This window comes from Pristis pectinata, chromosome 10, assembly GCF_009764475.1.
Source record: "Pristis pectinata isolate sPriPec2 chromosome 10, sPriPec2.1.pri, whole genome shotgun sequence".
In the NCBI taxonomy this organism is placed as follows: domain Eukaryota; kingdom Metazoa; phylum Chordata; class Chondrichthyes; order Rhinopristiformes; family Pristidae; genus Pristis; species Pristis pectinata.
The window spans coordinates 23,556,190-23,574,978 of NC_067414.1; the positions used below are offsets into that span (position 1 = coordinate 23,556,190).

The window sequence follows — 18,789 nt, forward strand, 5'->3', positions numbered from 1 at the left end:
TATCTTTTGTGGAAAATATTCTGTGAAGCTATATTTCCTTGAAAATATCTAAAGCTGTTGCTATTTATGTTACAAATGTTCCACTAAATCCTTGGCACTCAGCCATTTTTTTTTTACTTTTGACCTAGGACAAAGTATTTTTGGCTGACCCTGCATGTAGCAGATTTAAAAGGCAATACACAGGGTATTAAACGCTCCACTGGAGCTGACCAAATCACTTACTTCTGTATGACAGCCAGTGTTACCATCATTGCAACAAAAAGGACTATTTGAGGAAACGTTTCTTTTAAACCCATTTACTTTAAGGTAAGAGTTATTATAAAAATACCATAAAAAGCTTAATTGTGTATGGAAGCTACTACTTTATGCCACCGTAGTTTAGTTCTGGTTGTAGGGATTTTATGTCGAGGGTAAATATTGTGACACATAAGGTATCACAATTCTTTGGGATAGGCTGGATAGATAAGTGGGTTTTCCCTGTCCACCATGATTTTTTTTTGTTCCTGCTTAAAATCATAAATGATAAAAAAAATTGTCTCTGCTTAATTAGTCAACTGCTACTAGAGATACTGATAAATCCAAACCGTTAAGAATGATACTCATGGCAAAACTACAGGAAATTATGGAGACATGAATCCTGGGGAGCAAGGATTTTCATTAATGAAATTGAGATGCTTAACCCCTACCATTCATTTGTCATGAAATACTTCTGCCTTATTTTTATTTATGTAATTTGTGTACTTCTACAGATATTGACTGTGAAAGGCCTGCACCTTCCCTGTTCTCATTCCATCATTTACAATTTAAACAAAACATATAGCAAAATGAAAAAATATCAGTCTCTTTTCTTTTCCTGCATGATCTTTGTAATAGAATTAAATCCATGAGCAATAAGCTTTGTTATCAGTGCAAAGAAACCAGTGCTAAACAACAATGATGTAATTCTGCTGCTGCTTTAGAATGCACAATAGGATCTTGTAATGAAAAATATATTGACTTTACTGCTTAGATTTTGATGGATTACACTATACATTACAAAATGCCACTTGCTTTTTTTGTATGCAAAGTGTAATTTATGTATTTTCCTCTAAATTGGTTCTACAGAATCTGGGTTTTCTTTGCACAGTAAGGTTTTTTTACACCAAGAGTTAAGCCTTGTGATTATTGTTTTACTTTCATTAAAAGTAAATCTTGTTTATTAGAGTGCATCATTTAATTTTGTGACAAATAAGTCTCAACACATGCTGGCACACTTTCTTTTTATCTTTTAGTTTCACAGACGAGAAAGGCGAAAGAGGGAATAACTTACCTAATTTATCCTCACAGAGATGGTGAATAAAAAATAAGCAGGTGCATATTCTGAACCAACTTAGATGACAGTTGCTGCTCATTACTTTAGGTGTTCGTATTGCCAGTAACATCCATTGAGTGGCCAGGCCACTGTGCTTTTCACCATTGCTTCAAGTACTGACCCATCAGTTAATATTACTGGAGATTTGTAGTCATGGCTTTGTACAACACCCTGACTTTCCTTTAATTTTGGCCTCTGCCATAAAACATATGCTGAGCCATCTGTAATTTTCAAATTGTAGTGTCACTTAGCTCTACTCCTCTGTTTTTTTTGCTCTAGTGATTTCTCTGCTACTTCATATTGAGCCTTGAGGCTACTCTGACATCTTGAAATTATGGGTATGCAGTGTGATTGAGCCAGGATGCTTGCCATATCACTCCTACTATCATTTCCCATCCTGAGAATTACTTCAGATTTCAGACGGCATAGCAGAAGAACCACTCACTGAAAAGTAAGAACATGAGCAGAAATAGGCTACATAGCCCATTGAGTTTGCCCTGCCATTCGATATCATGACCGATCTCTTAGCTGGTGCAGGCTCCTGCCTGCTCCAATTATGCTCTGGTTTCTTTCATGTCCAAAAATCTATTGATTTCATCTTGAATGTACTACCCGACAGAAGTATCCATAGCATAGCTCTCCAGGGTAGAGCCTTACCATAATTAGGTAAACAAAAGTATTTTGACAGCCCAGAACAGGAGAAGATGGAAACAGCAGCAGAGATAAGTACTTAAGAAGCAAAACCCATGCACCTTGTAACTATATTAAAGTACTGGATCATAATCAGATCCACTTTGTATAGGTACTGAGAGAGTTGAAGAAAGGCAATGAACATCCTTTCAGCTCACTCTCCTGGTTCCTCGGTCCATAATAGACTAAATTTCAGAAACGTGTAAACTCAGCATCTGACAGGATATAATCACTGGAATGTTACCCACAATTTTGCATCCAAAATTAAACTTGAAGTGTCATTGTGTGCTAATTGCTAATAAGAACATTGCCTCCAAGTGAACAGCAACTGTGTTCATTAAACCAATGTAAGGAAATATATTGATTTGCTGTTTCTTCCTTCTTCACATTTAAAGTTATTTCGGTGACTAGCTCTTTAACAGCCCAGCATTGAGAATGGCAATATCAGCTGTGATTATGCTCTCATACCCAGTTTAGGGTTTACGCACATGGCCTTCACAGATTCACAAAATTATGGAAATTTGTGGCCCATCACATCCATGTTAGGATTAAAAAGAGCCACTCAAGCTAGTCCCATGTCCCATCTCTCTCTCTGTAACCTGTAAAAATGCCACCTTAAGGTCTCAATCAGATACTTTTAAATGCGGGAGCGTTTCTGCATCAACGACTCTTGAGGCAGTGAGTTCTGTGGCCTAACCAGATTTTTAAGTAGATCTGCATAACATTTCTATTCATAGGTTTGATATCTTGGCTAATACAGGTATGTATCATGTCTGCCTTCTCAACCATTTCCACATTCAGAGATCTTCAGGTATAGACAAAACCCCTCTGTTCCTCCACACAGTCAAGAATACCACTACTTATCATGCATTCCTTTGCCTTGTTGGGCTTCTCCAAATGTACTATCTCACTTTCTTCTGAAATAAATTTCATATGCCACATTTTTGCACAGCTGACCACTTCACTGATATCTTTCTGCAGCTGATCAAATTATTCCCACATCCCAACTCTTGGTCTGTACTCACTATTAACCACATTACTAGCTTTGGTTTCATCTTCAAGCATCTTAATCATAGCTCTTGAAGTTAAGTCCAAAACACAGATAAGTGCTACAGAAACAGTGAGGAATCTAACACAGTGGAACAACTCCAGAGCCAGACAGCCCTCTGAACTTCCTATCAACCATCACATTTGCCACTGGACCAAGTTTAGATCTGACCTGCCTCTGAATTACAGATTGATTAAAAGTACATTCATCCTAGGGATTCCTTGTACACAGTTCAAACTTCTTTATCTGTAACTTGCTCTACTTTAAGTGTAACTTTAATTCAACTAACTTGGTCTCAAATAATCTGGGTGGAATTTACTTAAATTATATTGGGAAATAATCTTATATATAAAATGCTACATTTCTAAACCATCTTTGGATTTTCTCTCTTCACTGCACCATCTAAATGGTGATAGAACTGTTTCCAATAGTATTGAAGTGGTTTTGTAAAGAGGCATTCATGGTAGGACCCTGCCTGTGATAACCTACCACTGGCTATGAATGACTACTAATTGGTGTTATTCTGCATTGCATATGGCACAAGCACTTGATATTTCCATACTGTTTTTAGTTCAAATTAAATACCATTTTCTGCCTTTTCATTCGTCATTTCTGCCTGATCCTCTCATTCCGTCACTATCTTTTGGCTGTTCCAATCAGTAGAGACACAAAACCTTGGTCTCATCTGATATTAAAATTATACAGCACAGGATATGTTTCAGGGAGTTCCTCAGGGAGGTGTCTATGGCCCAACTACTTTCTGCTGCTTCATCAATGACTTCCCTCCATCACAAGGTCAGGCATGGCGGTATTTGCTGACACTGCTGCAGTGTTCAACTCCAATAATGGAACAGCACATGGCAGCAGCAGTAGACTTTGACATCAGCACAAAGCAAACAGCAGGACCCGGATATGCTCCAGGCTACAGCTGACAAGTGGCATCTGCTACAAAGTTCTGTGTAACGAACCCATTGTATAAGAGAGAGCCTAGCTGTCTTCTCTTCACCTTCAATAGCAATACTATTGCTTATTCATCCCAGCTGATAGTACCAAACATGGTGTGCAATGATCAGCATTTTGGGACTCAGAAGATGACCCGAATCGAGGACATTAGGGTCACAGCTATAAGACTAGAACAGAGTCTGGCTACATTAGAGCAAATAGCTCACCTCCTGACCCTTCGGACGTTCAACAGTCACCAATAACAGTCACAATAATTTTCAAGAAATTCAGCAGTATTCAAAATCTTGCAGGCTATTGGACTGACACTCCTGTCAACATCCAACTTCTTTTTCTCCAGAGTATTGGGACTGTACTGTGTAGTGTACCCCAATGGCATCTTACATTATAGGAACTTAACAAGACTACTTCAGCAGTACCATCCCCGTCTGTATCTCAACATCAATTTTAAGGAATATCACTATTTCAAATAAAAGCAGAAATTTTTGAAGATAGTTGGGAGGCAAGGCAGTAACAGTGGACAGAGAAACAGAGTTAGACTTTCAGATCAATGGCCTGTCATTAGAACTGGAATAAGATAGAAATCAAACATGTTTTAAGTTTCAGAGAAAGAGGAGATGTGAAGAGAACAGTGGGAATATCTGTGATAGGATGGGGACCAAGAAGGACTAGATAACAAAAATGATAGTGGTGCTAGTTGAGAAAGGGTGCTGAGGGCTTGTTAACCACAGCTGATCTGTCTGAAGGAGATACAAACAGATGGAGATGAATACAGGGGAGAGAGGAAAAAACAATAGTGGAACTATGAGCCTTTGGAACTATGGCCTAACTAACAGCAGCAGAAAGTATTGGAACTTTGTTAGTCAGGGTATTGAGTTCAAGAGCTGCAAGGTAATGTTGCAGCTCTACAAAACTCTGGTTAGAACACACTTGGAGTATTGTGTTCAGTTCTGGTCGCCTCATTATAGGAACGGTGTGGGAGCTTCAGAGAGGGTGCAGAGGAGATTTACCAGGATGCTGCCTGGATTGGAGAGCATGTCTTATGAGGATGGGTTGAGTGAGCTAGGGCTTTTCTCTTTGGAGAGAAGGAGGATGACAGGTAACTTGATAGAGATGTACAAGATGATAAGAGGCATAGATCGAACGCACAGTCAGAAACTTTTTCCCAGGGCGAAAATGGCTAACACGAGGGGACATAATTTTAAGGTGCTTGGAGGAAGGTATAAGGGGGATGTCAGGGGTAAGTTTTTTTACACAGAGAGTGGTGGGTACGTGGAAGGCACTGCCGGCAGAGGTTGTGGGGGCAGATACATTAGGAACATTTAAGAGACTCTTAGATAGCCACATGAATGACAGTAAAATGGAGGGAAGGGTTAGATAGATACTAGAGCAGGATAAAATGTTGGCACAACATCGTGGGCCGAAGGGCCTGAACTGTGCTATAATGTTATACATACAGAACACGGTTCCTTCTTTTTAGACCTCCTTTATTCAGATCAGCATTGACTAACATGTCTTCACCACCACCATTTTTATTATTCAGTTCCTCTTGATCCTCACCCTATCAGAGACATCCCCTTTTGTTTTCTCACCACTCTCATCCTTCTTTGCAACATAAAACATGTATGACTTTTCCTTTTTTTTGATGAAAAGTTAACTCTGTTTCTCCCTCTACTATCTAACTTGCTAGTTCCACAATTTTCTGTTTTTGTTTCAGATTTCCAACATCTACAGTTTTTGCTTTCTGATAATCATCAGTTTCCTGTGATTTACTCATTGTTTCTTCTTGGACTGAGGTCACCATTCCTTTACTGATGGAGTTAGAGGAAACTAGTTAGCAGATTATCTCAAAACAGGAATTAATGGTAATGTCCATTTTACATTAAGCAATTTTTTTCTTGTAGTTTAGAAATTAAACTGAATATCACTTAAGTTAATCTAACATAACATGTTAAATGCACATAAATATAAGATTCTGAGCAATCCAATATTTCAAGAAAATACATCTTCGAAGGACTTCTTAATTCCTTCGTTATTTCATGATTTTGTGCCTCTTCCATTAGGGTAAAAGAAAGGGTTCCAATGACTATGAGAGTTCTGGGTTGCTTTGATTGTTGCATCAGTAATCCTGAGGTCTGAATTAAAACTCTCAGAGAAAGTGTACTTGGATCCCCTCACGGAAATTTGGAAATCTGAACTATTTCTTTTTTAAATCTGGTGATATAAAATTGCTATAAAAAATGTGGTCATCTATTTGTAGAAGTGTTGTGAAAATCCATCAAGTCACAACTATTCCTTTGGGGAAGAAGCCTGATATCCTTACATAACATGACTTAGATATCTCTTCTGTCCCACATTAACTCTAAACTGGCTTTTGCAGTGCCCTAGCAAGCCACTCAGTTGTATGAAACTACAAAATAGTTTTTGAACTACAAAATGGTGCATCATCACCTTTTCAGGAGAAACAATAAATGCTGACATTGCAAAAAGCCTAACAACTATGATTTTTTTCTAAAATAACAATAGATATGTTCTTTGAGGATCTTCAAGGATAATTGAGAATTAGTTCCAACCCAATTCAGAATGAAAATTCTACAGACTTTCCCCCAGGTGAAGTGCATCAGCTCACCCCCTGACTGAACAACTGCCTCATTCAGCCATTTCCTCTGTCTACAAATGTAAGAAACTCATTAATCCAGGAAATGTAAAATGTAAACTATCTTGGCTTAACTTTATGCTTCTTGTTTTTCTAACTCCTGGCATGTAAGTACATTCCAATTAAAGGTAGTACCATAACATTTAAAACATTCCTTAATCAGGATCTAGGCAATTCTGGTTACAATGTTATTTCATTTATCCTAAACAAAATGCTGTTGGGACTTCATTCTGAATGTTTCAGGAAGATTGCCACCTGGATGATGTCAAACCTCTTTAGGATTTCCAAAGAATCTACCCTGGTAAGTGTTAGGTAGCCAATTTCTGTTGACTATAGCTTTGTATCTTGTTGAGAGATTTGTACAGAGCAGAATGACTTTGAAGAGTGAAAAACTGTACCAGGTTGTAGGGAACCCAGACTTTTCTCTGCTCTTATTGCTGTGGTAATTAATATGTCTCACTTAGTAAGATGTCTGAGATCACTGGTGCTCCTGTGATAAAGAAGGCAATAGGTAATGGTGCTGTTTTTAAAAGTTAGTGGCTGGTTTGACTTTTGCTCATGTTAGATGGTTTACATTTGGCACATTTGTCAGCCAAAGCCTGGATATTATCCAAGTCCAGCACTGAGCCTGGACCATCTCATTATTAGAGAAAATAGTGAATGGAGTAAACGATGTGGAACCATCCTCAAATAACTCACGATCATTATGATGGAATGAAGGCCATTGACGCAGCAGTTGAAAATGATCGGGCTCAGGATACATTCCTCAAAGAACTCGCACAATCTTGCAGTGATAGCCTGGGTTGTGATGAATGGCCTTCAACAACCTGGGAACTTTTCACTGCAATGAGTGGCCTCTGAGAGTCAATGGAGGGTTTTCTGCAGAAGCTCTTCTACCTCACTACAGCCAATGCTACCTCTCCCTTTCCACAAGACTAACCAGTTTTGACTTAGCTCCACGATGTTGCCTATATATAAAAAGCTCCTTTCACCCCCTTCTCTGGCAGTCAATGCATGAAAGAAATAAGTATTAAAATACTTTTCATTTCAGAACTGACATTGTAAAATGACATTTAATTTTGTTCCTACACTACTCCGTATTCTACTTAGCCATACCGAGCAGGAAGATCCATTTCTGTGTAAGTTAGCTCAGCGCAACCAGAAGGGGCAATGACACTCCAACTGGCCTCTGTTTTTCTGCATCAGAAAAAGGGAAAAATTAGCTCAGTTTTGCACTTTGCAATGATAAACAAATATGCTTGCTGAAATCCCTACCCCACTTGGCAGTCAAGTAATTTGTCAACACACAGTGATTAGACTTACATGTGAAGAAGTTTAACACTATCTGGTGAGCACATTTTTAATGAGAAAACAACATGGAAGACTAAGTTATGGACAATAACTATGGAAAATATCGAGACACAAGAGACTTCAGGTGCTGGAATCTGGAGAAACAAACACTCCGGTGAAGGAACTCAGTGCAGCAAGCAGCATCTGTATCCCGATGTAGGGTTTTGATTCGAAATGTCGACAGTTCATTTCCCCCACAGATGCTGCTCGACCCGCTGAATTCCTCCAGCAGATTGTTTGTTACTATGGAAAATATAATGGACCAGAATGGAAACGGTTAAACAGAGTTGCAGCCAAAATCTCATTTGTATCTTTACTGTTGGCCCATCTGGTGATTTAATATTGCAATGGTTTATTATAAGCAAGTCTAAATTTTAAATTTTACTTGTCCAACAGGGTAAGATAATCCTTAAGTGACAATGCCTTAAAATAATCAAACCTTAATTACTATTTTGCGGTTGTGCGTTAGGAAGTGCTTAAGAAGTTGGTCTGCGAATGAGTGAATGGATAAAGAAATTAAATCTATGGCAAGAGGATGATAAGGGTATTGAGGTTAGAAAAGCAAGTAGGTTCTGTCTCTTCAATGAAACCTTCCTCTACAGGATGCGACAGCAAACTTGGATACTGACAGATTCTCATGAATGAATAGCAACAGATTTATGGTTAGCAGTTTCACATGGTTGAACAACAATTGACTCCAGAATGAATGTGCTGTGTGATAAGCAAACTGGTCCATACTGATACAAATTGCAAGGGTACCAGATTGTTAATTCAGCAAGAAAAAGCCATTTGGTCAAACATGACACCTTTTCTTCCAATACTAAAGTCTGGGGACAAGGGCGGTTTGCTGCCAGAGCAGGATGCTGAATGACACCAAACAGAGATAAGGAAGGGTATAAAGGGAGGAAAGATCTGCCCTGTTGTGAATTATCGACAAAAGAAAGAAAACTTGGTTGACACAGCTTATGTGACAAAAATAATCAGTGTTCTGATTGCAATCTTTGCATGCTCTCATACTGCAAAGTTAATGTTGCCACATTGCTGGAATGCATGAGGCTTATCACAAATAAAAATGAATATACATTTGATTCAATAGGCTGGAAGTCAAACTATATTTCAAGAAACTATGCCTGATTACCAAACAAAAGCCAATAGTGAAGGAAATACCAAGACTGGAAGCAATAAAGTCAAGAATTTCCTCAGAATTGCTTTTGTTCAGCAATCCTTACTTCCCCCAAAAATGTGGTGAAAATTATGCTTATCCATTTAAATGGCATGTCCATGAAATAACATATTCAGGCCAAAAATCTCCAAAGATATTTTCCAGCCTGAATGTAACAATGAGAGAAATTAGGAAGCGATTATGAGATGTCACATTTGGGATTCAAAATGCCTGAAGATTGCAGGAAGCAGTAGGAGGTCCACAGATTTGAAATCCAGCACAAAAGACTTAAATTTATTCAATGATTCTCGCACCTTCAAGATGCAGTGATTCAAAGGCAACTTTTGAAGTCACGGTCTTCTTGGAAGCAAATTTGGTGGCTAATCCATGGCTGTACAAAATGGAATGAAATAAGTAGCCAGGTAATTCTTTGGTGCTGGTTTTTGTATGAATATTGGTCAAGTGTGCTATGAAATCTCTTATAAATGAATCAAGTCGATAGATATAAATCTCTTATCAAAAAGCAGTATTGTTTCACTCCAACACTACTCATCTGGATTTAGAATATGGGTCAGGTTGGGGTTTAATCACAAAACCTAGGTACACCACATCAAGAGCTATGATGATGCGGGAAGAATACCAGGTACAAGAAGCATAAGAGCAAACTTGAGGGAACAAAATTGAAGGTCTTTAATGGATTTCCCCTCAGATAACAAGCATTCTCTTGTATCATTTTCCAGAATTGTGAAAAAAAATTTAGAGTTTCTTTTAAGAGAGCTCTGAAATCCACGGGAATTTTTTTCTCATCAATCATGATATTTCGTGGAGTTGCATCCCCCAGCAAGAGGCCTGGTTAATTCAGCAACCATCTTAGCAGAACATGGCACTGCTCCAATGTTTATAAAAGCCTGGGCATGTTCTCAACAGAGTTGGAGGTCCAGACACAAAAGGAGATGGACAGGTCAGAACTGAATAACAGCAGAGACTCAGTTTCACTGTCTGTAGATACCATTGTTTGTAGACAAACCAGCTAAAAGAATGACCATGGCGTGCAATAGCATGGTCATTGAATAAGCTTTGATTTAATTGATGGGACAGGCCAATGTAATATATGTATATCATGCAGTTCAACCTTTGAAAATTGTGTACAACTGTTAAAGAAAGGAGAGGTAGTTTGACAAATTACTAAAGTTCGGGACAGGTTTCCTTCTCTTTTCCCTTTTTCAATGTGGTCAGCGAGCATAATCTGAAATAAAGCAAAGTGACTTCCCTGAGGAGAACATCTCTCTTGCAATTTCCTTCATAAATCATAATGTTAATTCATCAACTGAGTGCCTGAGTACTAAATGTGTATTAGTATGGACGAGGTGGGATACTGGGATATGGTCCAGGAACAGCAATGACCTTCTGGCATCTTGCCTAAGTATGCATTGTTCATTTGAGCCTAGACAAGGGCCACTGGAGAGTTACTCAACAGGCAGGAGGTCTCACATTCAAAGTTAATCCTGCCAGGGTGTGGCAAGCATACATGCACATTTCAAGTATTACAAGAGGGAAATCAGGAGCAACTATATTCTTACATTATTGAAGACTGCACATGAACTAACCGGGAAAATAATGACACAGGTGGAAATGGCTGCCTGTTACATAAGTACAGATAATAAGCCTCAATATAAAGGAAGAATTCAGAGCCCAATGGACCATACTTTTTCCCTTGTCTTAAACTGGTCCACAATATTGATCAAAATATTTTCATTGTCAAGAGGCATGAACATCATTTGACATTTGTTGGGAGAGGATTTTCAGCTCTGTTAACAGATGATCAGGCAATATAAGTAAAGGTTAAACAATATCTTTACAGTGTACTCTATTTGAGTGCACTAAACACAAAATAATAACCATGGAATATTAATTTTTAACTTAGAATGCAGAGTTCATAGAAATTAGTCTTTCTTGGATAGTTTTGAAGTTTTCAATCCCTGCCAGTTTTAACATTGCTCGGGAAGTTGGGAGTGATCGTTGATGGTTTCTGAATGGAAGTGTTGCCATTTACCCACTTAAATAGAAGCAAATTTATGACATGCATTGTCAAACATTGAAATCCCAGACACACTGACAGATTTGGAATATTGAATCTACCAGTGTGCTCTGCTGCCAAATCCCACATGTAGTCTGGTGGTGGACCACTAGGAAAAATCACCTCTCGCATCCTGGAGGAAAATCTGTGACCCCTTTGATTTCAATGAGGTTGGTATGACTGCAGTAATAAAGCAAAAGGGAAGGGAGGTTACATTCATTTAAGTTATTTTGGTTCAATTTTAATTACTTATTAATCGATCTCAGTATTTTTAGCTAATTTTATTTATTCATTTTTTAACAGTTTTTAAATATTTTAATTTTAATTATTGTTAAATGTCTCTGAATGTCACCAACATTTGAAAACAGCTGTGAAAGCTTTCAGAGGTGGTTTAGAGGCAGGGCTTCCTCAGTGCAACATGGGGTCTTGGAAACTTCAGGCCAACTAGAAGTTGACTTCGGCACCAACTATCCAATAACCTGTTCACCATTGCCTGGTTTGGGTTTCACCAGAACCATTCAGCTCAGCTCCAGGTCTCACCACTGCCTTGATAGAAACATGGGGCGAGAGCTGAATTCCAGTGGTGAGGTGGGGATTACGACCTTTGACATCAAGGCAGCATTTGATCAAGTGTGGCTTCAAGGAGCCCTGGCAAAACTGAAGTCATCAGACATCAAGGAAAAAAAGCACTCCAACTGTTGGGGTCATATCTTGCACAAAGGAAGGTGGATGTGGTTGTCAGAGGTCAATCATCCCAGCCCCAGGACAACACTGCAGGAGTACCTCAGGGCAGCATCCTAGGCCCAACCATCTTCAGCTGCTTCATCAATGATCTTCCTTCCATCATAATGTTGATATGGGGATATTTGCTGATGTCTGCACAATGTTCAATTTCATTTGCAGTTCCTTAGCAAATGAACTAGTCAATGCCTGCATGCAGCAGGACCTAGACAACATTTGGGCATGGGTTGATAAGTGGCAAGTAATATTCATGCCACAAAGGTACTAGGAAAAGACTATCTCCAGGAAGAGAGCATCTACCCACCTACCTTGATATTCAATGGCATTATCATCACCTCCCCACCCCCACCCCAGCACCAACACATTTGGGGCCACCAATGACCGGAAACTCAGCTAGATCAGCCACATAAATATTCAGGCCACGGGAACAGATCAGAGGCATGCTATCCTGTTTCACTTCATAACAGCCCAAAGCCTCTTCACCATCTACAAGCACAAATCTGGAGTGCAATGGAATACTCTCCACTTGCCTGGATGAGTGCAGCTTCAATAAGTCTCAAGAAGTGAGACACAGTAAAGAAGCCTGCTTGGCACCTCATCCTCCAACCTCAGCATACAGGCTTGGCCACAGTAGACCAAGGGTAGTGGTGGAGGGGCACTATACTCACTGGAGGTCTGTGAAAAGTGGTGTTCTGCAAGGAGCAGGTCTGGGACCTCTGTTGTCTGTGATATATAGAAATGATTTGGATGAAATTGCAGCTGGGCTGATTACTGAGTTTGCAGGCGATAAAAAAGTTGACAGAGTTGTGGACAGTGAGGAAGGTTGTCAAAGGGTTCAGCAGGAAATAGACCAGATGGAAATGTGGGCAGGGAAATGGCAGATGGAACTTAATCTGGACAAGTGTGAGGTGTTGCACTTTGGAGATTTACAAAGCAAGTTTTATTTTACACAGAGAGTGGTAGGTGCTTGGAATGTTCTGCCAGGGGAGGTGGTGGAAGCAGATACAATGGCAACATGTAAGAGGCACTTAGACAGGCACGTGGTCAGGCAGAGAATGGAGGGATATGCATCATGCTCAGGCAGATGGGATTAGTTTTAATTGGCATAATGGTTGTCATGGATGTTGTTAAGGGCCGAAGAACCTGTTCCTGTGCTGTACTGTTCTACATTGTATGTTATTCCCTCCACTACCGGCATATTGGGTATACCATCTACAGGGTACACTGCAGTTAGTTATCTCGGATCCTTCAAAGTTACCTCCCAAAACTGCTACCTTTACACCTAAGGACAGGTAGCACATCCAATAGGCAGGCTCCCTACCAATTTAAACAAAGTCGAGTTTGAATTGAAACACCATCCTGACTTGGAAATATATCCATGCTCTTCCATTGCTCGTGGGTCTAAATCCTGAAGTACCTTCACTGACGGAGTGCAGTAATGAAAGAAGGCAACTGACCACTACTTTCTGAGGGCAATTAGGGATGATCAATAAATGATGCCCTTACCAACAATGCCCACATTGTGAAAATAAACAACATGAATGTATGGTGGGAGCAGGCTCGTCTGGCTGTTGAGCTGAATGTCCTTCTAAACATTTTATGTAACTTTAATCCTCTGCAGTAGTAGTAGTGCCATATCCATAAGCTTTGTCTTTCACCCAACCAGGTCAGAGGCTGGGAATCCCATGGCAAGTGACTTGCCTTCAGACACCCTACAAAGCTCTTCACTGTCCATGAAGCATGTCAGGAATTGTCTGGATGAGTGCCACTCCAACAATTCTTAAGCTTGACACTATCCAGGACTAAGAATCCTGCTTGATTGGGCATTCTGTCCATCACCCTAAACATTGAATCCTTTCTCTATAACATTTGGACATTAGGTGAGGATAGATAATGCCTGTCTGTGTCAGCTACACAAGGCAATAACATTGCCTTCCACACCATGCAGCATATTTCACAATGAGACATCAAGGTAGAAATATACAAATGGAGTTTCAACCAGAGGAATTAAAATCACTCAAATCCCAAAATATATTGCAACAGTCAACAAGTTTGTCCCAGTACCCTTATAGTATCTTGCAAGATTTCAGTTCTTGGACTGCCTTAAGAGTGATATTTCTGCTCTGTAATGCCTACTCTCACACTGCTAGTTCTTATACTCCTTACTTCATATAGCTAGTGATCCACTGCTACTTCATAAATTTAATTACAAAAAAACAATGATACTCTAAATCCTGGAATGAATGCAGTGAATGCAGTGTAGTAATTTCCAACACTGAAAAATCTACCCATGTAAATTATGGTTTTGTCTTTACTTAATGCATGTCCTTAATTGCTTTTCATGTAAATAATTATAGACATTTTACTTTAAGTAATGGGAAATATATAGCCTTGAATGATGACTATACGGAAATAGGTTCTCCTCTTTGCCATATGCCAATTCTCACTAGTATTAGACCTCAAAATCTAATTGAATGAACCCAAAAATCTTTAAAACTTAATTAAAATCATAAACTGTATGTCATTTTCCTATTTGGAGGTGCACTCATTTGGAAGAGATGTTAGACCAAGGTCATGTCTGCACACTCAGGTAGATGTGCAGGATCTCAGCACACAAAGAACAGGAAGTCTACCAGTGCTATCCCAACCAATAATTATCCCTCAACTGACAACGCTACAACAAATTAGCTGGCAATCATGACATTGCTATTTTGTGGACCATGCTGTATATAAATTGCCTGCCATGTTTTCTTCATTGCAACATTGATAACAATTCAAAAGTATCTCATTGATGGTAAGATACACTGGCAAAGCCCAAAATCATGAATTGGAGCTAGATAAGTGCAAGATTTTTCTTCATAGAATCCTAGAATTATTATGCCACATAAGGAGGCCATTTGGCTCATCCAGCTATGCCAGATCCAAGTCAAATAATCCCTTCAGTTCCCTTTTCTTTCCCTGCAGTTTTGCAAATTACTGTTCCTCATGTTATTATCCAATTCTCTTTTGAAGGCATTGATTGATTCTGTTTCCACCTCCATCTCAGGAAGGCAACTCCAGATAATTACTCTCTCAAGTTTTTCATCACATCTCCCTTCATGTTAGGTTCAAAATGTTAATATTTGTCACAAATTCTCGCATTTTTCCTTTCTAAACTAGTTGTACACCTCCATCAAATCTCCTCTCAAGCTTCTTTGCTTCAAGGAGAAGAACCCTAGATTCTCCAGTCTATCCTTGCAGCAAAAATCCTTCATCCCTGGAATTGTTACAGCAAATCTTCATTGAACCTTCTCCTGGATATCCACATCATTCTTAAAGCATAGTGACCAGAATTGGACTCAATAATCCAGTTGTGACACTCCTTGGTTTGTACAGATTCAACATAACATTTCCACTTTGGCACTCTATTCCTCTATTTATAAATCCCAGCATCCACATGGTTTCCTGGTGTATGACTTTATACTGCAGTTCTATTTTTTACATAACATTATAAAAGGTATGATTAAATATTACCATACTGTAGGATAAACCTTCCTCTCTCACACTTTCCCCCTCCTCACACAACATCCCCACCCCCTCCACTCTCCCCCACAAGCAAAGCACATACATAATAATTTTAGTTCTAATTGGATAATGATATCAGCAAAAGATTGGTTCATTTTGCTGATTCTTTCTTGGAGACGACATTACAAAAATGTATGATGTACTTTTGCAATAAACAATGCTATTATATGAGCTCAAATCTCTTCATACAGAAAGCTACTACAGATACAGTAGCAACACTCTGGTGCTGAAAGGACAGCAATGGCAGACATTGCTGCAAGAATGATTTTCTCTTTACCAAGATGCTAAGTGCCCTTTTCAAACATTATTTTTTGAAGTCTGATAGAAACCTGCTCAGCCCATTGCACTGTAATCTGAAATGTAAAGGTGCAAGCCTTAGACATCCTGCTGTTTCCCCTCTATCTCCTCAAGTATAATTGTTTATGGCAGAAAAATTTGATGGCAGATAGGAGACAGCAGTGTCTCACATGTGCAGTTTAGCACAAATTATGCTCCTGTACTTTCCCACTTTGTAATATAAATCACAGCTCCCTATTCACATTAATCTTAAAAATGCAGTAAGTACTGCACTGGCTGGTGCAGTATATAACTGCAGCAGTGATATCATGTTCAAGAACATGCATTTGAAGCAAGGTGAAAAGCATTTGTTGGTAACAGTGGGGGATGGGCACTTAGTTAGCCTAACTTGCAGCGCTGCATGATAAACTACCATCTCTCTACTACCATGCCTGTCCACACAAAAAAACCCTGCTATGACTAATTAATAGTCTTTCTTAAGACGTTTTCTGTGAAACCACATTTTCTATGCTTCAGTCCATGTGTGCAGTGAAACGGTGTGATGTGTAAAATTCAATTAACTGCCTTCATTTTTCTTCTGGACAGCATTCATCGTTTACACTGTGTCAGCAACACAGTAGGGGGACTAAAAAAGAGATGCTGGTTTAACATACTTATCTGCACCAGAAACCCAGTCAAAAATGTCTTTCTGAAACCATTTTCTTTTCCTCCCCCGATATGAGCAAGATTTTATCTCAGACAGGGATGACAAACAGCACAGAGGTGTTAAAACAAAGAGGGACAAAAAAATCAACAAAAAAAAATCAGTGACTTTTGACAACATTTGCAAAAACATAGTGGCATTGCCAAAACTCACTGAAGGCATCATGTTACCTGGCTATGACAAACAGCACACAACTGACACCCAAGTAAGCCAGCAGAATATACATCCAGATATCAGGGGAGAGAGGATTCAGGAAGGAGAAAACGCCAGGGTTTGTACCGTTGGGCTTTCGGTACAAAATACTTATTCCCAGAGTCATGAATGGCTTTGAGAAGTCAATGACCTTCTCTCGGACGTAGGTGATAGTCAGGGGTGCAACTGCAAGATCAGCTTTCTGTGGACAGAAGGAAAAGAAAAAGAAAATCTGGTTAGTGTGTCAGCAGAAGTAATGCACTGTCACAATATAACATTGGTTATGGAACTGTTGAATAATGAGCTGCAATATTTTCTTAATAGGTCCAACACCAAAGACACAATGTCTTGGCAATTGGTACAGCCATTGATAAATGATATTGCTGAAGTCAAACATTAAGTATAACATTAAAAAGTTTGTCCCAGAGAAACTCTACAATGTGTTTCATTTGTGCATTGAATCTCTTGTTCACAAGGACTCAGAGTGGACTTTTATTTATACTTAAGGTATTATCAGAAGTGGATTCTGGAGAATTTATTACTCGCCGGAAGATTTTCTGAGATTCAATACTACTAGTCACTTCCTTAAGCAGACCTTGGGGACTCATCAATCTAGAATGTACCATTGCTTGCCCTAAATCAAGTTAACCGATAGTGTAACTCACAGATCAAGGGCTTGAATTATTACTCTGTACACTGGTTACTGTACCACACCATAAGTAGGCACTGTGATCTCCTTACTTAGAGGCAGCCCATGTAGTTCTGGAACACATTTGGATTCCAAAAGATATTTTATTTTGCACATAGTAATTGAATGAATGTTATATGGTTTCCAAAATAATCTTGTTTTATTCTTCTCACAGATTTAAACAAAGATATAACCTGCTTTTGAAGAACGAAAAACACTATGAGGCTGGAGGAACTCAGCAGGCCGGGAAACATCCGTGGAGAAAAGCAAGCGGTCAACGTTTCGGGTCAGGATTCTTCTTCAGGACTGAAGATAGGAATGGGGAAGCCCAATACATAGGAGGGAAAAGCAGAGAAGTGATAGGTGGACAAAAGAGGGGAGGTGGGGTGGGCACAATGTGGTGATAGGTGGATGCAGGTAAGAGATAGTGATAGGCAGGTGCGGGGGAGGAGGGGAGAGCTGATCCACTGGGGGATGGGTCAAAGGTAAGGAAAGAAAGGAAAATAAAAGGGGGGGGTAGAAAAAAGAGAGATAGGCTTGGAAAGGGAAGAAGAGAAGAAGCATGGGGAGGGGGGGTTGGTGAAGTTCCCGAAGACTGGAAGGTGGTTAATGTTGTTCCATTGTTTAAGAAGGGTAGCGAGGACAATCCAGGGGACTACAGGCCGGTCAGCCTAACATCAGCAGTGGGGAAGTTACTGGAGAGAATTCTGAAGGACCAGTGTTTGGATAGACAGAGTCTGATTAGGAGGAGTCAGCATGGATTTGTTCTTGGAAAGTTATGTTTGACAAACCTTTTCAAGTTTTTTGAGGAGGTAACCAAAAAGATAGATGAGGGTAGGGCAGTGGATGTTGTCTATTTGGACTTTAGCAAGGCCTTTGACAAGGTCCTGCATGGCAGGCTGGTCTGGAAGGCTAGGTGCCATGGAATCCAGGGAGAGCTATTTAGGTGGATTCAAGATTGGCTCAGAGGTAGGGAGCAGAGGGTGATGGTCGAAGGTTGTTTCTCAGAATGGAGGCCGATGACTAGTGGTGTGCATCATTTATATAAATAATGAATAAATAAATCATTTATATAAATAATGAATAGCAAGGGTCCCAACACCAACGGTTGGTGCTGGGACCCTTTCTATTCATTATTTATATAAATGATTTGGATGCAAATGCACAAGGCTTGATCAGTTAGTTTGCGGATGACACAAAGTTAGGATGCGTTATTGATAGTGAAAGAGATTATTTTAGATTACAGGGGGATCTTGATGAGTTAGGGAAGTGGGCCAAGAAGTGGCAAATGGATTTCAATATAGTTAAAT

The 18,789-nt window shown here is 39.5% G+C and overlaps 1 protein-coding gene across 1 annotated transcript in view; it reads right to left on the reverse strand.

Moving 5' to 3' along the window:
- LOC127575007 (glutamate receptor ionotropic, kainate 2) overlaps positions 1–18,789 on the reverse strand; it is a 358,965-nt gene that overhangs the window by 67,270 nt on the left and 272,906 nt on the right. The window contains exon 12 of the mRNA XM_052024597.1: positions 16,770–16,993. Coding sequence (XP_051880557.1) covers positions 16,770–16,993 — 224 coding nt within the window. The remainder of the gene's footprint in view (positions 1–16,769; positions 16,994–18,789) is intronic.